The sequence below is a fragment of the Epinephelus lanceolatus genome, chromosome 1, assembly GCF_041903045.1.
Source record: "Epinephelus lanceolatus isolate andai-2023 chromosome 1, ASM4190304v1, whole genome shotgun sequence".
Lineage (NCBI taxonomy): Eukaryota > Metazoa > Chordata > Actinopteri > Perciformes > Serranidae > Epinephelus > Epinephelus lanceolatus.
In genome coordinates this window covers 10,679,053-10,701,354 of record NC_135734.1, presented here as the reverse complement: position 1 = coordinate 10,701,354, position 22,302 = coordinate 10,679,053, and the positions used below count along the sequence as shown (strand labels likewise).

Sequence of the window (22,302 nt, the reverse complement as noted above, 5' to 3'; positions counted from 1 at the left end):
ATCGCATTTGTCTGGTTGGGGCATTTCCAGCATTTTGCAATGGCTGATTCAAACAGCAGGCTTCGACACAGTAGCTGTGTCCAATCCATATATCATACTACATACCAATTCTACGCAGGTTTTGAGAAGTGGCAAAATTAAATATATATAGTTCAAACGCTTAAGCTGTGAGTCAGAGTGGGTGGCAAATCTATACTACAGAACTGTCATGATAAGATTGCCGCCGTGTTATACGCTCTTGTTTGCTAGACTCCCTCAGGGCTTGAAAGCTTTGACAAGTTGATACTCTTCATTTAAGACCAGACAAGGTTTTTAGAGAATGATTTTCTCGAGCACTCGACAAAAATAGAGACATTTTAAAGCTGTGTAATTAAGTGACCTATATTGGACTTAATGCCATCGGGGAAGAAAACACTGCACTTCATTACCTTTCTGAGTAAAATTATTGATTTCTGTTTTAAATAAGGCCTCCAGGTTTGTCAGATGAAAAAGATTCAGATTAGGACTGTAATGATCCTGAATGGGCAGACTTGAATAGCTGTCAAATGGAAAATCATCAAAAACATCCAATGCTATTTCTGACAGATCAAGGCAAAAACATTTTTTGACGGAAAGAGTAAGCAGAGCCGCCACTAAATTGACAGATTGACTGCCAAAAATAGAGTTGTCGTCTTTGGCTCTTTTGTCTCAGACGAACCACCAGGAACTCTTCTTAAAACCGTACGGATCAAATTACTCTGCAGCTCGCTGGGATTTTCCTCTGATCCTGTACCTTGGCTTTTATGTATGGAACAATGACTGCAAGCCTTTAGATGCATGCTGTGTCTGCCAGCAGCTGGAGTGCATTGTCATCCTTAATACCAAGCGCGAATAACACTGTTTTTCCATTTGCCTGCCACGGTGTGTTCCTGTGCCCAGGGAAAGCCTGTGTCCTCAAATGCCTGCTGGATATTCACAAAGTGTTCCGAGAGAACGACCCGGCCTACATACTGAACGATCTGTACATCACAGACTACTGCATCTGGATCCAGAGGGTCAAGTAAGTTCAGCAACACACACAAACAAATCCATGCACACACACCTGAGAGACCTTCATCTTCAGAGAATTACCTTCAGAGCCGAGGAGAGTGCCACTCAGCCCCCATGATGCATCAGTGCTTTAGAGGAGAGGATTAGACGAGTCATTTGTCACAGCAGGGCCAATTGAATGACCGAGGCAGCGAGAGATGCAATCTCCCTTGTCTCCATTATCATGTGTCAAAAGTACCATCAGTGAGTCTTAAAAGAGCCAGCTGCACTCAGCAGATTCACTCTCTATGAAACTTTTAAGAGCGCACATGTGTGTGCCGGGGCTTCTCACATCTTCCGCTGGTGTAACCTTCCACTCAGCGATCGCGAGCCAGACACGCAAAATCTGCACTTTTTCTCAAAATGATACAGGTTTGATGGCTCTCTCCTCCTCAGAGCACATATTTTACAATTACTTACACATTTCAAATGTGAGCCTGCAAGCACATTACTCAGTAATGAGCTCTGTTTTACTCTTGGCCAGGGTTCAGCCAAGTGGTGTGCTCGCCTGGAAAAAGCCCAGTTGAAAAATGTGTGCCTGATGTTGTAGGCTCGGCGCCCAGATGCAGACACGATAAAAGGTCTGCAGGGATTTAGTGCCCCCCCTCCTCCCCTTCTCCTCCTCCTCTTCACATTCTCATTTCTACATTTTTGGAATCTTAATGGGTGGGAAAGATGTCTCTCTGCGAAGACACACTTGTACTTTTAAAGGCTCTCTATCTCTCGAGCTTCTGGAGCTCCGTCAGCTCGCTGAAAAACTCAATCAGTCTCTTCTTAGCTGAGGGGCAGCGGAGCACCGCCTCCCCTCCCTGCTCCTCCTCTCTGTTCCTCCGCTGTACATTGGAACTAAATGTCAGCTTGACCTAACATGCTGACTCCTACTACGCCCTGCATCGATCATTAAATGGATTAGCCCGTGCTCTCATAGTAGCAACCTGTGATTGAATTGTTACATTTCCCTTCTCTGTTTTGTTTTTTTCCTGTCAATAAAGTAAGTGAAGTTTTTTTTATCCACTTCTATAAGCTGTCATGTTGTGAAAAAGACATGTGGATTAGTAAAACCACTTCTGTCTCCAACCACTTCAAAGACTAACCAAGCATGTATGTATTGCTGTTTGTTGTTTCAGTAGAGATCTTCTGGCTCAGTTGAAATTTCATACAGTTTTCACTTGTGGTTCCTGAAACTATTTTCCCGTGTTTGGAGTATGATAATAAAAGGAGCCTGCAGTCAAAATGCAAAGCAGCACAGGAGAGCTAGGCCTGTGGTTTCCACAGACCAAACCTCCGCTATCATACATGCGGTTTGTTGTGGCAGCCCTTTGTGTTGTCTGACAGGTTTGATGACAGATCGTGTAGGCATTGCTTTCTTCAGTGCGAGATATTCCCCCAGCGCGGGATAAGTCATCCTCCGCTAAGTGAGTCGCCTCTGGGAGCCAAGCGGTAAGATGAGATGTAATCTATACCCCAGGTGCAATGCCCGTATCTTGTCACCCCGCGCAGCCGACGAGGCAGACGCGATCAGCTGTGCATGATGGACATGGCGATTAATGGATGTTTGTTGGCCGGGGGGGTTGATTTATTTAATCTCCGCTCTGTCCCACATGCATTTCTACTCCTAAAGTTGCTCTGACTGCCGAGACATCGGTCTCAAATTTACAGCCTCGTAAAGACTTCACTCTGATTTAAGCCTCAGGGCAGGCGCTCCCCTTTACTCTGACACAGAGTCGGAGCAGAACCTTGCACATTGAAATAAAGAGTGCAACCTCAAAGCAAATTGCTCTTCACTTTGTCTCAGTGATTTGGAACTTCTTTTTTTTTTTCTTTTGTTTTTTTTTCTCACCGCGGTGGTCACTGTTTACAGAATTTAACACGCATTTCTTTTGTTAGTAACACTTTGAACTCACACCCATCTAATACCAATTATTGTCAGCAGCAAGTATCCTTCCAAATTAAGCAGCAGTCTCCAGTTCATTAGTTTCAGGGTATGCTTTTGGAAGTCCTCAGATGCCAAAGCCCCTGCAGAGCTGCTGGACTGCAAAGAAAAAGCAAGTCGCCTCACTTTCTCTCCCTCTTTGTCGTCTGTGCCTTGATCACAAAGCTTGGAGAGACGCCAACGCAGATTCACGGCAGCCAGCGCAGACAAAGCTCATAAGCCTGGTGTTGTGTTACACTACCTCAGTCAAATCAGAGAGGCTACTTCCATTTTCAGCGCTGGTTCACTTGAAACCCTCCACCCACCCTCATTAATTGGGTCAATTAGATTCTAGCAGGAAAAAAACATGGCAAGTGATGTGCTCCAGGGTTTGTCTGAGAGGAGGGAAGTGAGGTAGATTCATGTTTCATGTGAAGTCATTAGTGTCTGCTGGTCCTTACAGGAATACTTCATCCACAAAATGACCATTTGTAAATCAGTTAGTCATGCTGTGTTACCTTGAATTTGCGTAGAAAACTTTGTTTGTCTTGCATGCCTCCATGGAAATGACAAACATATTGATTTATTGGTTGATTGGGGACCATGCTAACAACAGCAAAACTATATCAAAACTATATCTATTTACAAACTCTCACACAACTCATGCATGTATAATCCAAATCTCATTCACCCATTCACATGCTTAGTACTTCCCAAACACATGCAGACTTGAATTATACTGCACAAGTGGTGTGAGAGTTTATAAACTTATGTTTTAATAGATTTGCTGTTGTTAAACATGGACCCCTGTCAGTTAATAAATTAATAGGTTAGCCCTTTTCCCTGGAGGCATGCGTTTTCTTCACAAATTCAATGTAACTTGGCATCACTAATTGATTTACACATGGGCAATTTGTGGGTGAATTATTCCCTTGAAAAGTCTTAAAATGTTTTAAATTAATTTTATGCCTCTGCATCAGTGATAGCCGTGGCCGGAGGCATTATGTTTTTAGGTTGTCTGTCCGTCCAAATGTCTGTCCGTCCATCTATTGTGTTGTTGTGAACCCAATCTTTCTCGGACACCTTGAGGGAATTCCTCTTAATTTAGCACACACTTCCATTTGAATAATGATGAACTGATTAGATTTTAGTGGTTATAGGTCCAAGGTCAATGTCACTGTGACCATGTCTGTCTCATTCTTGTGGATGATATCTTAAGCCTAGTTCACATTACACGATTTTCACCACGATATTGACATCGCAGAGGATCTTGAGAGCCACCTTGGGTCGGAGGTGAGTCAGCAGATCTTCTACCACCACAAGTCCTCGTGTGAACAAGCCTACGAGCAAGTCGCCCCTCGTCCGTGACTGGGACTGGATATCTGGCATGGTAGAAAAGTGGAGAAGTGTGACACGACTGACACAGAGCATCGGCCAATGAGAGGTGGGATACATCCCATGTCCGCACGCAGGAGGACCGAAGAAATGTGAGGAGGACAAGCTGCAGGGTTGCCACTTGCCAGGTCTTAGGTGCTTGAATAAGATCTGTTCAAAAATCTGTCTTAAGTTAAAAGTCATCTTTAAAAGGTCTTAAAAATTTTAGTGTCTGATACCTGTAGATGCCCTGTGGAAAGAGAAAAACGGATTCTGTGTATGTTTTCTTCCTTTTTGTTTTTTTGTTTTGTTTTTTTCCCCGCGTGAATCTGTGACTTGTCTGTATGATGTGGGAATTGGACAGTCACACATTGCTCCAGAGACTGGAAAATTGACAAGAAATGGTTTAGGGATAAACCGAGCCTCGCGCCATAACAGCTGCATGGACAGATTCAAATAGTTGTGAATGGAAGGTGTGACGTGAGCGGTCCCTAAAACAGTGGGTGTTGTTTTCATTGAAGAAAGAGAGTACAACTAAGACAAGAACATGTGCAGCGTTGCATGAAATCACCAAAAGAAAACTGCCAAAAATGAAGTCGTAAACATTCTTTTTCCTGAGACCATCCTTTTATTTCTGGAGGATGAACTAGCCCTCAGGATTTTCACACACTTTCCTCCCCCTTGTCTCATTCGTCCTCAGTATTGTATGCATGACAATGGCCCACGGGGAGAGTCGGCAGCTCTGACAGCAGCTCCCCCGCAGGGAATAGCATCTGGAGCTCCAACAACCGGGGAACGTCTCAGGGCAACGGGGTCAGCATGTCAGCCAAGACCTGCGGTTAACGCCTTGGAAATGCACTTGTGCGTGGTGGTGTGGTGTTAACACCCATCCCCCCCATCGAGCTCGGGTGGTCAATTCACCTCAGTACACCTCTTTGTGATTGTAAAGCTCAAAGCATTTATTACCCAGATTTCCCTTCGGCTACTTAGCGTAATAGGTGTTTTCATTTCACTTGTGCCCTGGGGCTTTTCCCGGAGAATTAAAATTAGGTGTTGCAGCCAACTTCTGTGGTGAGATGCTCCCCATGTAGACGAAAATGGGGAATTGTCCTGCTGGCGTGTGTGTGTGTGTGTGTGTGTGTGTGTGTGTGTGTGCGCGTCCCTCCCTCAACCACACAGCTGATGTGACAACCAGATGTTTGCTGGGAAGCACCAGGCAGCGCCACACGACTGTCAAACGCCCGTCCTGAAGGCTTTGAAACAGATAATGGAGCTGCTCTATCAGATGTTAGCCTCAGCACTGAAGGAGATACTAGAGGCCCCCGCTGGGGAGAACAAAGATGCAAATGTCTCCCAGCTAACGGGGATAAGTAGTACAGATTTCCTCCCAGCATGAGGCCACTCCAGCTTTTTGTCTTGAGTACACAGACTCATCTTAAACACATACTTACACACTGTGTTTGCATAATTTCCTCTATCCATGCTTGGAGTGCCCACTCCAGTTATTTCAATCGATTGTTGTAAAGGGATTTCTTGTGTCTTTGCAGCCTTGAAGCCCTGCACATCTAAACAGATGCTGATTAAACAACTGCTCCTAACATCATCATTTCTGTCACTTCTAGAGATATAAACAAAATATTAACCGCTGAATATAAAGGAGACACCAATGAATGGAGGCAGAAAAAGCAGATAGTAATGAGCTGAACATAGTTTCTAGTAAAGATCCCACAATCCCAACAGCAGACTGTAACAAAAGTGTTGCCAAGCTGCAATGTTAAAAACAGCACTGTAAAATCCAAGCCTGGGGGCTTTTTAGAGCACAAACCAAACTAAAGTCTGCAACAGTGAAGATACAGATGATAAAATTTTCAACTCGACTTTTAAACTTAAATGGCAATGTGGGAAATAGAATAGAACTGGTCAGGTTAGGCTTTTTAAAGAATTCTCCTACATTCCTTCTTGTGCTCCAACACACCAACGCCTTAAAAGAAAATACATTTCAAGATAAACAAATTTTTATTTTATTTTTGTAGATTTGTTCATTCTGTCTGATGGTTAGATGGTTATTTTACTCACTAAGATAATAGTTAAGATCCTTGAACAAGGGTGAACATAGATTGTACATTATTACAATTCGAGGGGAACGTTAATGTCCCTGCAAAATTTCCCGGCAATCCATTCCACAGCTGCTTTTTCAGTTCTCATACAACAGTTCATATAATATTCTACGAAAACGTGCACACAAATGTTTATATGTTATCTAACGAATTAGCAACCCATGAATGATGTTACATACTTAATGTAAAGTTGTGTAGATTGGGTTTAGGAGAAGAAACATGGTGACAATGCGTTGGTCACGTGACTGCCGCATTCCCAAATACGTGGGTTATATGCAACTTGCTGGCCTATGACAACACTGGATATATAGAATTTTGGTGCATTACTTTTCATAGGTATGTGCGAACAGTGCATGAGAACAGCCTCACAACTGCTGTTCTTACATTAAGCCAAAATTGAACAAGGAAGTCTACAAATGCTGATGCCCATTTACAGACACGTTAGCTCTTAATTTGAAAACTGCCTACATTTTCTGATATCAATAGGCAATGCAAATCTGTGGGATTTCTATACAACCTTTAAGGTCTGTTGTGAAATCGCCCTCAAATCCCAGCAGTAGTGTTTCTGAGTTAATGATTATTGTAACTGATGGGAATGGTGTCCAAAGCAGCGACAAAATTGATCCAGGTTGTAAAGAAAAAAAAATTCCTTTAAAATGTCACACCTTACAGTAGAGGTCTTCGTGGGTCAACCTGGACCATTAGAATTGAGATCCGACCTGGGACCCATGCAGGTCGGGTACATATTTTAATATGGCTGAACAGGCCTGGGTCGGGTTCCATTCTGTTGCTGTGGGTACCGGGTCTGTTTATCATTATGTGTAATACCTAAGTGGTTCTGAACAGACCTGTGATCAGCGCTGATCACAAAAGTAAGGCGAAAACAAACTTTGAGCAGCAGTGCCAGCAAGGTGGAGACAGAGCAGTGGAAAGATGGATACCTTCTTCACTGAGGTGAAAAAGAAGCTAAAAGAAAATGAATATAAAGAGATCACACCTAGCTGCGCCTCTTCTGTCTGGGCCTCTTTCATACAAATGGTTGACAAAGACAACAATGAAGTAAGCATTGTTACATGTATTACATGTGTGGTAGACAGTTACGTTTTGTGTTTAACGGGGTATCGTTGGAGGATACAGTAAACTCGGGTACTTTACTGATCCCCAACCAAGGAAATTAAGGCATTAGCAGCTCACATCACGATAACAAGTGACAAACTAAAGCAAAAAAGACAAGACGTGAAACATTAATCTTTATTCTATCGGACATGACGTTTTTAGCAGTAAAACAGCATTTTTTGTAACATTATTAGTAACCAGGTTTGTCAGGTCCATAAATTGAACCAGAGCATTCTCTCTTGGACATGCACCAGGTCAGGTCTATGTATTTTAAAAAATGATCATGTCCAATCAGAACTCTGAATGAATTTCCAGGGTCGATTAGGGTTTGTGTCCATCATTTTGGACCCGTGGAGACTTCTACCTGACAGTCAACAGACATTTATGATGAATCAGTGTTCAGTACAATAAGTCTTTCATAGGCAGCTATAAGTCTGCACTGGAACTTTGGCATGTTGAATAAATACATCTGTGTTTCTCATTTCTGGAATCGAAGTGGCATCCAATGCCTCAGACCCTTCCAGTATTCAGTCACAGTGACGGATCACATCTCCCAGTGTCGGCTTTTATCCCCCTCAGCTAGTGAGTGATGCATTTTGCGAGTTACACTGAGGAAATCTGGTGCTCATATTACACAGATTTATACATCTGAGGACAAGCTTTATCTGAGATGTTTTCAAGAGCACAGACGTGCTGAACGAGTCGCTCTTTCAATGAACACGAGCCCGATGAAAGAAATGTCAGATTGTAATTTAGCTCAGCTCTTACACACACACACACACACACACACACATCCCATTCTCATCTAAAGACTTTGGCAGATGGAGGCGTCTTTGTCTCGTCAGAAGTTTTCCAACCTTGAAAAAGCCACCCCTCCTCCGTTTAATGAAGGCAAGCCACAACAGCGGTGTAGTAATGACTGGATTGTGTACAACATTATCCCTCCCCCTCCTGGACACAGCTATTGTATTCACCGCAGGCCGAGCTTCTCCAACCACAGAGCAAGGGAGGAGAGAGAAAACAAGCGCGCCTCCCCAATGCTAACTCAATAATGACTTCCCACGGGGGGAAAGAGAATACAGGGCAGTCTTTGAAATGGCTGTGCTGCAGGAGGCTCTTCTGCCCCAGCCTCACTACAGGAAGCTCTCACGTGGGTTATATAGAGCCTGGGACCTAAACAGGCTCCATACAGCCTGCGCACCCTCATCATCATTAGCCGAGGTCACATTAATGTCTTGATGTCCTGTAGCCACTGTGGGAAAAGGCTGTTTGTCACTGTGTTAAAAGTTGTGGGGATCTTAGCTCAAGTTTTGTCTGTTTTTAGTAGCTTTCACACATGGAGCCCACAAAATAGCTGGACTCAGTTATCCAAAGAATGCAGTGGTTTTTGTTATTCACATCTTCAGACAACTTGTGTGTTGACATCATTGTGTATGAGAGTAAGCATTGCCTGTGTGAGACTACATGTCTCCGGTACTCATCTTTAATTTGTAATGCACAGATTGATTTGGAAAGTCTGCCAGTGTGGTGCATTTATGGGCTACTGTGTATATTGGAAAATTAGCTTTCACTACACGGACGATTAGCTGATTAATTTCATGGTTGAGGAATGGCAGTGTTGGTCGGTCGGTCCACCACTTTGGTTTAGACTGAAATGTATCAACAGCTATTGGATGCATTGCCATGAAATTTGGTTAATATCTGCGTGATGTCCAACGAATGTGTCATAAAGACTTTGTTAATCCCCAGCACCATGAGGTTCACATTTGAGGTTTTGAGGGAAATATCTTGATAGCTATTGGATGGATTGCCATGAAATTTGGTGCAGACATTCATGCTGCCCTCAGGATAAATTGTAACAACTTTGGACACTCCTTAACTTTTGATCTAACACCATCATCAGGTTAAAATTTAATTTTGTTTGGTTTATGACCAAATACCTGTAAAAGTATTAACATTCCCATCACTTATCATTTAGTGTGTTGAAACAATGCATTGCCTCATCAATGGGGGCATGTTGCTTTAAGTACTAGTTAATATGAAATACAATCCAACATGTCTAGTCTGAGAGCCTTGAATGTGAAGTCTTTTCGGACACAAAAAGGATTTCACAACACTCAAGAGTTGAGGTCTCCGTGTCTCCTTTTGTATCATTCTGTGTCCTCTATCTAAATTTTGAGGGTTTTGTGAGTCCATGAACGCATCACAGGCAGAGCGCTCCATGAGTTCTCTTTTTTTCCTCAGCAGCAGTTTGTGACTCACCAGGTGAATAATTGATCTGTGGATCCATTCAGAGCTGATGAAATCACATCAGTGGATTAGAGGAGCAGCTGCTGCGAGTGAATGCAAACTTGTACAGCCAGCACGATGGACAGTTAGGTTTCACTTTTCAATGCACCTGACATTCTGCCTCTCCATCATGTGGTGCTATAAGTCACCAAATGGTTTATATATTCCGGTGGCACTCCTAATAAACTGTCCAGCTCCAAAAATAGAAAATCTATTTGTGGTGGCAGATGTTTTAATCGTGGCGGGCTGCCACAGATAAATGAATGTGAGGGAAACCCTGTGTCATCCAATATAAATGCTGACACAAACAGTGACTACGTTTACATGCACAAACTATTCAATTTTTTGCCCTTAACTTAAAAAGACAGTGTTCCTGCTAAGCTGTTTACATGGCTAATATGAATAGATATTCTACTATTATACCGATTAACCATGCATACTCTGATTAACATGCCCTTAGATGTCGTTTGTCACGACTAAACATGGAAGAGTGAACTAACTGTTGCTTGTGTCAGGATTTTCTCAGTTTTCCACCAGTGACAAACTTGTTGGATTATGTAAACACAGCCTCCCTCTTTCATTCTTTCAACCTCTTTCTTGAAAAGGTTGGCGTTGCAATACTTGCACATATCCAAAAACCTACTGATATCAAGGTCCTTCATAATGTTAGAAAGTAGGTGTTTTTCTTCTTCTGACCAGAAATGTAGGCTTTTCCTTTGGCAATGCATCTGTACGCCACAGCCTTACAAACTGTTGCCTAGTCAGTTTGTGTTCAACACACAGAGCTGAAAGTAAACAGGCAAGAGGCTGTGTTTCACAAACTAGTTTATATGAGCAATGCAAACAATACGAGCTTCATGGCATAGAGGAGTGTGCTATGTCAGGCAAAATAATACTTGTCAGTAGGATCAATAGAATGCATTAGAGGATAAATATGGTAATGTAGAATATTACCATACTAATCCTTTAATGCAAGACGCAATCAAATTCCTCTTCACAATGTACATAGCATTTTTCATGTTTTATGAGTTTTATTTGATAGGATTTACAGATTTTGGAGCCTGAGAATGTTGTGCATTTCAGCCGCACTCACAGCTTCAGGTCTGAAACCATGGAGGAAGATTTTTCACAAATCTTTTTTCTACATTCTGAGCTGGCAAGTTGCCCAAGCACCTTAGCAGGAAAAATCGACTTTGGCTACTGTTTTCAAATGCCGCCACGTTGTGACAGCGAAAACTGCCAAAACATTTTTGGATTAAGGCGCATGTGAGAAAGGGCATCTCCCTCCTTTCCCACATCCCCACTTTCTTCCTTTCTCAGCATACAGAGGCGTATGTGCACAACTATAAGATCTGTTTACACAGTCCCTCCTGAGGTCTTAAATGAATACACAGCCCCTACACGCTACTTCCATAAACACTTTACTCGCCAGAATAGGGAGCTCATTAGGGCTGCACGGTAATGAGGAGCCATCCTGGTGCTCAGCAGTGGGTTAATTGGGCCAGAGAGGGCACCAGGAGCCGAGTGTGAAAATGTGAATGGCAGCGGAAGAGTAGTCCCTCCACACACATGCGCGCACACACACACACACACACACACACACACACACACACACACACACACAGCTCACACACTTTATCCCACTCTGAATGGACATAGTCTGAATCGCAGTGACCCACAGAGGTCACCTTGTAATCACCATGGCAATAGGGGCGGCACACACGCCCTAGCCGCACTGGGGGACGAATAGCAACCACTTAAGTTTTTGGCAGCATGGCAGGCATTCCCAGCGTGAATAATGTGCAGGCGGGGGCCTCCCAACAATCAGATGGCTTTACACAAATGGGGCCTTGTAGGAGGACATTCATCAGCAATAAAACACCTTCTCTGTCTTCAATGAGTCTGTTGTGTCTTCTGTGGCGACACAACTATAAAACTGAAGCCAGGGGACAGGGACATTGTTTAATGTACTGCTTTATGAGAGCATTCTCTTAATCTTAATCTTCGGAGACATTCAGCTGTGGGGGCTGCAGCTCGGAGCCATTCTCTGTCCAGACTTTTATTGACTGTATTGCAGTCAGACTTTGTGCACAACTGCAGTGTCGGGCCATTCAGGGTTACCCTGCTCCTGTTCTGCAGGATTTATTCTCAAACTGTGTTTGTTATATTAGTTCCCTCTGCAGCCTGACTGTTGGGTAAAACATCCAGTTTAAAATTCACACTATAAGGATTTTCTCTCTCAGCTGTGTTGTGCTGGAAAAAAAAAGAGTACAAATGAGTTCCTTAAAATATTAAAATCACATCTTGTGTGGTGTGAAAGGTTCCTCTGCTCTCCTCTGACTGTTACCAATCGCCGCTCCCTCTCCTCTTGCACTGTTTGCAGCCTCTAACTTGGCTTAGCCTCTTAGAATGCGGAGGTGAAAGTGTGAGTGTGTTTGCATGTGTGGACCGAGAAGGAGGTGGAGGAGGAGGAGGAGGGGTCTGCCTCTGCCTCTGCCTCTGTAATCCCTCTCACAGTCTCTTATCACCTCGCACAGGGAGAGCAGCAGTGGGGGAGGAGAGGAGCCCGAGCCCAGTGTATCAGTGCAGCTCATCTTCCTACATTATTAAACATCCATATTTCCATATTTCATTGAGCCCCCCGCGCCTCTGCAAATCGCGGTCTACTTAGCATTCAGAATGGGATATGGTTAATGGGTATTAGATTTGTAGATGGTTATCCTGTGGCTATGTCTTTAGTACGCAGAGCCAGTCGATCAGTCAATCGCTGTGCGTCTCTCTCTCTCTCTCGGGCACCACTGATGAAGTTGTAGTTTGATGTCTCTCTTTTTCCCGTCTTTGTGAAGTCATATGCCAGGTTTGTTGAGGAAAGGGATATTTTTTCTAACTTATCCCCCTCTCCCAATCTTTATCTTCACAGGTCCAAAAAGATGTCAGCTTTGGCCGAGACGTTACAAAAAGCCTCCCTGCGGAAAAAAGACTTGAAGCTGGAACTCGAGGAGCTAGAGGAGGCAGCATCAATGGTGGCGGAGGAGGAAGAAGAGCAGGGAGCTTCCAAGCACGCTCCGATATCCCACAGTGACAGCAGCAGTGACTCCAGTGACAGCAGCAGCAGTGACTCGGCCGATGAGAGTGAGGCTGAAGGGCAAGGCTGCACTGAATCCAACGAGGGAGGAGGAGGAGGAGGAGGAGGGGAACTGTCTAAGGACAACCCTCTACAGCCCCAACCCACCTCGGCTGCCTCTCCCATCCCCCAGGAACCCACAAGCACACTCCTCTCAGCAGTGAGGAAGGTGGACGCCCTCCCCGCAGCCTCAGAAGGCTCCAGGCAGCTGATCCAGGAGCTGGGGGAACGGGTGGCGGAGGAGCTGAGAATATCTGAAGGCTCCAGCTACAAAGCAGAGAGGCAGTGTTCACAGGCGAACAGCACTGCAGCGAAAACAGAAGCAACATCTGCGAGGAGCAGCAGTGGGACTTTATTAGAGCTGAGTCCTCGCAGAAACCCTCTGCTCATCGTCCAAACACAGGAGGATGATAAAGAGAGCGACTACATCTGCTGATAGACATTGTGGATCCTGAAAGCCACTTGATGATTTTTGAACTGTTAACTCTGTGTAAGTGAGCGCAGATGTATTTGGTTTAATGACTTCATTTCCATATGATTTTAAGTGCTTTAACCCTCTTCTAAAGGACCTTATTGAATTATATTCTCTTAATTTATGAACTTGCTAAGCCTCATTAAAATGATATGGTTGTTTAATGAGCAAGTGTGTGCTTTTAGTTTTTCTCATTTCATTAGAGGATAGAAGAGGGAGCCCTCTTCTTCTGTCTTGCTTTATGTGTTATATGATTTTCCTGCTACATGCTTTACAAATATATGTATTCTGTCTGAGTATACTTTGATTTTTTTATGAATTATTGCTGCTCCTTTTTAATATGCAAAGTAATTCAACTAAATTTGAAAACTAGATTCCATACACTGACCTCTGCTACTAATACCCATGTATATGTCTAGGGTGCACAATATGGGTTCTTTTCAGCCTACTTCTCATGGCCAATATTGATAACTGATAAAAAAGAAGTTCGTAACCTGTAGTTTACGTACACCTGAGGGTTAAGAAAGGCTATGATATACTGAGCAAAGGTGGATGATGTTATTATTCCATAGCTCTGACCTAACCACATCTAACTGACATTACTATTGTTTACACACCAAAAACCAAAAACAGTTTTTGACTCTTCAAATGTTCTTTTTTTTTATTATTAATTTGTAAAGTCAATTAAAAACGTCACAAATACACTTCGGCTTTTGTTTGTTTTGCCTAAGATTTCAAATTAAATGCTTTGACATAACTTGTCAAATCTGACATGCAGTGCTTAATTTGTAAAATTAGAAGTAGGGGAACACTTTGGGCCTCTGAGAGAGCAGTGTTCCCCCACTCCCAAACAGTTTTTTAAGCGGCACCCGAACCGCCTCACTGCGCGACCCTGAATGGAATGGTTGTGACATCTAGTGTTGTCATGGTACCAAAATTGGGACCCACTGTACGATACCAGTGAAAATATCACTGTTCTGAGTAGTATCACGATACCACAGCGAAAATGAGGCAGATGTGCCTTTTGTCATTTATAAAAAGATAAATCACTTTTCTATAATACATCAATGATATTTCAATGGAATAAATTACTTAATGACTTATTCATACTTCAAAAACAGCATCAATAAGTGATTAATATAGGGGGGATCAAAATAAATAAATAAAATAAAAATCAACCAGCCACCCTCCTCCCCTGACAGTCCCTTCATAAGTTAAGAACAGTCCCTAAAGGGCGGTGAGGTTTGTGGACCATTACTGACACAGAGAGAGAAATGTGAACTGCTCGTTTCTCCTCTGACACGTCACATACCTGTGTGCCGCCACGGCTCGGTTGTCCAGATACTACTGGGCAGTCATGACACCAACGAAAGAGGAAATTAGGCTACTGGACCTGAAGTCGGATTCTCTGTCGCCGGTAAGCCGTTATCTTGCGTCGCAGAGCCACCGCCGGCTATTTGACCGCCGTATTCCTGTCTGTGACCCCCGTTCAACCCACAACCAGCAGGATTCGCCTTTCACTGCCGACAAGTAAAAAGAAATAAATAATAACTTTCACTGCTCAAAGATACTCACATGTCTGGAAAACAAACCACTACAGCAGCATATTGAGTGCCAGGTGGCCAGTGCGCCGTTATTGGACAGTGCATGGACACTTACCCTCTTGCGACTGGACTTTGAACTTATCCCACAGTAGTGGTACGTGAGGCACCGTAGTACTACGGTACTCCACCCTTCAACACTAGTGACATCAGCCAATACTGTATGTAGTTTTTAGATGTGAAAAGTTCTAGACCCATGCAAATTAGTTCCGGGACGCACCAGGGCCTTTTCTGAAAAGATCCTGGTATGCGTTCCAGTACGTTCTGGCTCTCATTAAGCACTGCTGACATGTCAACGTCTTAAACACAAGTAATTTAAGTGCATTGATCAATACAAAAATAAAGGCTCTGTGTTTCCTGTACATTGATTTATTAGTGACGGCCTGACACAATGTCAATTCTTGCAATAGATACATAAATATAAAAGTATTTAAAGTACAGCAAAGTGCACAGTGAATGGCAGAATGACAGCAGTAAACTTTATTTGATTTTTGTTTTATTTAGCGTGCTGATGGCTGTGGGAAAGAAACTGTCTCTGAGTCTGGTGGTTCATGTTTTGGCAGCTCTGTAGCGTCTGCCAGACTCCCTCTCGATTTATCATGAGACCGTAGCGCACCCTGCAGTTCACCTGCACACACAGTGACAGGGTAACTGTTAGCACCACATGGCTAACATTACTGAACGAGTTTAACGACATAACGCGGCTAACGTAACCTAGCAGTCATTAACGGGTTTAAAGACGGAGTCAAGCTGTTTCATTGTTAGTGTGGTTTGTCGGGGCTGTTTAACACCTCGGTGTTGAATGTTAGCCTCTGCTTCTGTGTTAGCTCGAGCTAACTGGGCAGACATTGAACTGAGCGTTTGCTGGGAAGGCAGTGACTCCATGAGCAGTCCTTGAGTGCTGTATCACTATTGTGTTCCTCTAAAACCATGGAAAAACATCCACACTGGCAACAACATGTTGGATCTCTAGTTAGCATGCTGTGCTTGCCCCTCTTCTTCTTCTCTGTGCTTATTGGCGGTGTAGCTGCTGCACCAGTTAAGTAAATGAAAGCAATTTGGCTTTATGTTATCGACTCTGTTTATCAGCTATAATTTTATCATCTGAATAAAAAATGATGATATAAATTATCACCCAGATATATATCTTGCATCCCTATATATTGCCATACCCACATTAACAAATTCAGTCTATATATCCTGGCAAATAAAACAGGAATGTCGTTCCAGGGACCTGACAAACATTTTTCATTGTTGATTGTTGGATGTCTCTCTGCCAAGGTGGCTGGCAGAGCTACTTTTGGGGAGCTTTTGTTTCCCTAATAAATAGAAGGAAAAGCACCAACCTCTTCAAAGCATTGATTGAAGTGGAAAAGACTCTGTCGGCACTAAACAGGGCTGCAGAGCACGCAGGAGTGATTGATTCATCTGGCATGAATGGAGGAGCGCCGTCAACACAGCTCAATATCATCGGCCCGCGTCTAGCAGGCGAGAGAAAACAAACAAGGAAGCACATGTCAGGCAGATAGATGAGGGCTGCGAGCGAGGCTGCGGCACGGGAGCCGTTTGTTTGAGAGATAAGAGCACCCCAGGGCCCGAGGCAGCCACGAGATAGAGGAGCAGAGGGCCAGCAGAGAGCCAGCAGAGACTAACTGACACTCTGGCCAGCTCAGGCGTGGAGATGTCCACATACATTGGCAGCAGCAGTATCCACCTAAAATAAAATATATTTAAATTTGTGTCTCCTGAGTGGATTTGTGTTGATTACTGTAATTGATGGAAGAGAAAAAGGGTACAGGAATGACCCAAATTAGCCAAATTTGTCAGGTTTTGTGATCCTAATGGGTCATAACTGGCTGAGGGGGTGATTGATCAAGCTCAGTGTTGCCTCGGGCTTTTTCAAGGCAAGTTTCATCCTGCATGAATGAAGGCAGCTCAGGAGCCGCGGGTGATGATGGCTCCTTAGGTAGGCGGTGTCTGTAGTATTGTGTTACCGAGATGGATGGTGTTGTTAAGCACCTCCCAAGAAGAGACAACCTCCTTGCAACACCCCCCTGGGAGCGAGCGCCATCACTGCTGTGACTGAGATGAGTTACATCGCGAGAGCCGGCCCATTTAAAACCCCTTTCGTTTTGGAGACATGAGTCCAGGGACTGCGCGGCCCCCGCAGGCGGTGGTTCCCTCTCCCCGCTGGGGTTTCACATTGATTAAGTGACACCGGGCTCTCTTGCAGTTTTTCATTTTAAAGTGGCCTCCATATTCCCCCATTAGTGCAGACATCTCGGAGCCTGACCGGGGGATCCACGACCAATCTCAGCACTTCACTTGGTTCTTTGGCAATTAATACTCCTCGCCGACGGACATTTTTCAAGAGACTAGGCCATAGTTTAATGAACGCAGCTGATAAATTATACAAGGCAGTAATAAATGTGATGTCTATGCTCTATTTTGACTTAGATTTCATAAATCAGCCCCTTACTCGTGTAGTGAGTGCGCCCTTTGACCCTCAAGGGTCTAAGAAACTGGAGTAATGTGTTCAGGACTCATGTGGGCCACTGTTGTAATTGGCCCATTAGCAGCAGCACGTCTAATAAAGACAAGCTGCTAAAGCTTGTGATATATTTGCTTTCGCTGATGCATATGTGTAGATGAACGGCTGCATTGTTCAGATACTTGCCTGCACACTTTACGTGTACCTGGAAAATAAAATCAGTAGTGGACAGGTCAAGGTTGAATCATCTCCAGCCACCTTTTTTGAAAATAACAAAAAAAAAAATGTAACCATTGCATATGGGACCTCATTCTTGACCTTGAAAATAACAGTTTGACTAAATACGCTTGTTTGATGGTCAGATGAGTAGAGCAATACTACTGTCATATATCTAAAGCTCACTGACTGACTGATATATGTGGAAGCCCATAGAGAACTAATTAAAATTACAATGTAATGCTACAATAGCATTTTAATATTCCACGTCAGTGTTATTTGAGTCAAAAATAAAAGGAAAATGAAATAATCCAATTTGCATTTTCACTTACCCACATGGGCATTCTGTGACTGTATTAAAATGAAAATGTAAAAGCTGTTTCATATTTGATATTTTAGGTTGTATCCTGCTGTGCTGTATGGAAGCTTGAGACTCCACGAAGTTGGCACATAACCCCACTGAAAGACCACATTAGTTTTTGTATGGATCAAACAAACAAGATATAACATTAATGAGCTTCTGTGGTGCAGGTAGGTGCATCTATTATTTACTGTTGGACACAGTCAGAGCACTTGTTTCCCCATTTCCAGTCTTTGTGCTAAGCTAAGCTAACCCTCCCCTGACTTCATATTTAACAGGCAGGCATGAGAGTGATATTGATCTTCCTATTTAACTCTCAGCAAGAAAGAAAGCTGAGCCTCCTCAGTTCCTGATGGCATTTGCAAGAATCCACCGCATCTGAACGAAAACAACCAATCAGAGCCAGGAGAAGTCTCTAAAAAATTTGAGCAAATGATGTGCTGCCAACAACAGCACACACAGCAAAGACAAGCAAACAGAAAAAAATCAATGACGAAAAGCAAGCTATGCAGGAAGCGTTAAACTGAGACCGAAAGAGGTACTGGATCTGAAAGGATTCAAAACCAAAATCGAAACGTAAGCTGCGTGCTGAAGAGCTTGATTGAGTGAGAACATGTAGGCAGCAGATGCACGAACAGTGATTGAAATGCGTTAGAGACTCCTCCTGGCTCTGACTGGCTGTTCTTGTTCAGGCACGGTAGATTCTTTCAAATGCCATTAGCAGCACAAGGAGGAGCCAGAGGGACCTGATTTTTCCCAGATTGTCTGTCTCATGTACTACTGTCAGGATATTGTGACCGTTTTAGCAAATATGAAAATAATTTTTTTTTTTTTTTAATAAAAAGTCACCTCCAGGAACATTAACCCAAGGTCCAGTTACCTTTTTTTTCAGGAGCCATATTTAACATATGGAACGTCTATAAAGCATCCCAATCACATCTTGTGGACAAAAAACGGTCAGAAAAAACCCAGGATAATGTGGGTAGCTATTCTCCACAGCAATGCATAGCTAAAAGCAAGGAATATATAAGAAGCTTAAGACTTATTTACTTATACCATCTGTTGTATTTGTAGAGAATTAGAATAAGACCATATGAACTCACACATGGGTCCATTTGAAATCATTCAGGTTTTATGTCTGTGAAGATTAAGTGAACCATTTGGCCGTGTGTGTACTGTGACCTTGCTTGCCTCACTGTGTATAAAAATCAAAAAATGAGCTCACTAATGTCATAATATATTCCCTCCCTTGTTTTTGTTTTAAATGGAGAAGGCAGCAGCAAGGACAGCGTGGTCACTGCCCTCTCTCCCTGCGACACACTGCCTCTGCTTGATTGTAATAGAAAACTCAATCTCCTCTCCCATTCCTGAGAGGCAAAGTGATTCTGGTGCTTGAAAAGATTAATAGCCCTCAAGAAGAAATGAATCAGGTGTTCTCCAGGGCCCGACCTCTCCAATGGCCGTGCAAATAGAAATCCTTTTGTGCACCCTCTTTCTCTCGCCGGCCGTGTCGCCTGGTGCGTCTCGGCTCTCCCTTTTGTGGCCTTCGTACTGTGTCATGTCGCTCCAGGCTTGGCCGACGAAGAAACGAGGAGTGGCTCCGGCGCTCACGAAAAAGAGAAGCAGGTGGCCGTTCCCTTCAGCTCATTCTTCGGGCTTTGTAGTTGGCCCTCTTGAAATGACTGGCGTATGGTAATGAGGGAATGAGTGCATGGGATGTGTCAGTGTCTCTCAGGCTGACGGCGCTGACAGGGAGGGATTATCTAAATGGACTATTTTCATGCTCTTAATCACAAAAGAAACAGTGAAATACCCCCTTTCCGCAGTGTGTGGGAGCGTATGTGTGTGTGTGTGTGGTGTGGCTGCGTGTTGACAGCGCTGGCATCCACTTGTCGTCAGTAGCGTTGCCTGGCTGATTCACTCTAATTGGTGTGAGCAATGTCCGTTAAATCACTCCCTAACTCTCAGTGGACATGTGCTATCAGGCAGCTTAATGCTGCAAATTGCCTCTGCCGTGCTAGAGCCGTGTGTGTGTGTGAGTATGTGTGTGTGTATGTGTGAGCGAGAAATCCTCTCATCGTTAAACCATCTTGTTAAGTGCGTAGCAGAGATGTTAGTAATTGTTAAGGTATAGGAGAGTCACCTGGAAGAGCATCCGCGCATCAAGCTTCCTCACACTCTAACCTGCTGTTGCCTGAATGCACATTTCAAACTATACACTCTTCCACTTAGTTCATTACAATGCTGCCCCTGAGGACGCGACAGTTGAGATGCAACACAGCTCGTCAACATTTCACACGGGTAAACAACAGCACATTTCTAATGAGGCTGCTTCCACGCGGCGCTGTCTCGAGCCCATTCTCCTTTTGTCCACGACAGTTGTTCCTTATCTGAGCCAGTCCACGCTCGAGCGTATGTCTCCGCACTTTCCAAAAAAGCTCCGGTCTTGTGTTTGTTTTCATAGCTAAAACAGCTGTCAAACACGATTAATATTTCAGCGAGAGAATGTGCTGGAGGGAACCTCTAAGTGCTAGGGGAGTTGGAAACAACAAACCAACACTGTTGCTCTCTGGCGTTCTCCCTCTCCGGCTGCGTCTGCTGTATATATATTCGCCTCTATCCTGCTCTGCTTTCGCGGAACTGAGCAGCTCTTTTATGACTCCTGCAACAAAGCTGCGCAGAGTGGAAATCAAAATAAACTGGGTAAAGCTCTCCTGGTTGGTTTCAACAAGCTGTTGGTGTATCACTTCACGGTAGTTTGAACAATCATCGCGTGGGCTCTTTGATGTTTCTTTCTCAGAGGCAAGCAGATCAGAGCTTCGTCAGGAGAGAACCTCTGAGCCGAACCTCCGAGGCAGTGCCTGCGTTTGCTCTGCCTTGAGTCCACAGGACGATGCCCTTTAGCCTTAGTGTTAAGTCCACGTTTCTGCCCCTCTTGGCTCACAGTGGAGCAGGCTGAGCCTCAGACTAATGATGCCTCACGGACGTAAGTATGTTGCAACTAGACGGTGAACAAAGGTTTCTCATGCTCCCCAAACACTCTGCAGACAAGCTCCCCTGACACTACCCGACACAGGTTCTTGACACAGATAAAAAGCTTTTGCATGCGCGTAAACACAGAAACACACTCCTCTCCTTTTCTAAATTCCCTCGGCAGTGTCAGTTCTAGTGCTTCTGTTGACGTGCCCTGAGCAAATAAACACACGGACTTTCCACCCTGATCATCCTGCCACGTTTCATCCAAGGCACCTCCACGGCTCTCTTCCCAGTCAGTCCACCGCATTTCCTTTACCCTGCTCTTTCTATTTCATGCTCTGCCTCTCACACACTCCCTCGCCCTCTCACTTGTGGCCTTCTTTCTTATCTCCACCCAGATCTCTTTAACGTGGTGTCAGCCAACCCCACGTCCGTCCCACCCAGTCGTGCAGCGTTTTCCAGCACCTCTCCTTTTCACCCCTACACACATCACAAGAGTTGGCCTCCTACCATATTCCTCCCCCCCTGGGATGTGTTACATGAAAGCAGATACCCACACATGTGTCGCTTTGCCGATCCTGTCAGCATGTCACGGATCGGCCGCCCGCCATGATTCAATCGCTGTTCTCTGGCACGGAGAGGCGTAGATTACATCTGCATGGTTCAGCACCGTGCCTCCCAGCTGACACACGGCATCAACGGAGAGGGTAAAACATGGGGGTTTAGAGGGAGAAGAGAGGGAGGTGAAAGAGGAGAGGGGGAAGGAAAATCACTGTCACTGTAGCACGCCTTTAAAAAGGCGCCTGTCTGAACTTCCTGCTCACACTGTCTTTCTAGTTTCTTGGAAAGACTTCTGCTGATTCCCATCAAAGAACCAGACTTGAGGCTAATGAAACGTTCCAGCGAGCCTGTTAACAAGGAGTAAAAAGCAGAAAATGACTAAAGTGTCATTAGGTTTACAGAATGTGGGGCCTCAGCACCGCCATCGACATCTGCCGTAACGTGACTGGCAGCTTGGTGGATTTTCCTGACATCAGAGCAGTGGAATACACATGTTGTATGTTAATGCTGTGTCAAGCTGTGGGAGCAGTGTCAGATCAGATAAGAACTAATAATGTGGAATAAAACTATGTGCAGGCTGGCTGTGAGCTGAGTCACTCTGCACTTGAAAGGAGAAAGGAAGCT

At 44.2% G+C, this 22,302-nt stretch overlaps 1 protein-coding gene across 2 annotated transcripts in view; it reads left to right on the top strand.

Annotated features, from left to right (window-relative positions):
- Positions 1-14,176, top strand: part of shq1 (SHQ1, H/ACA ribonucleoprotein assembly factor) — a 49,481-nt gene extending 35,305 nt beyond the window's left edge. For both annotated transcript variants that reach the window (XM_033627809.2, XM_033627808.2), the window contains exons 11-12: positions 919-1,039; positions 12,797-14,176. In XM_033627809.2, the coding sequence (XP_033483700.2) occupies positions 919-1,039; positions 12,797-13,436 (761 nt within the window). In that variant the 3' untranslated portion in view covers positions 13,437-14,176. The remainder of the gene's footprint in view (positions 1-918; positions 1,040-12,796) is intronic.
- Positions 14,177-22,302: the final 8,126 nt, after the last annotated feature.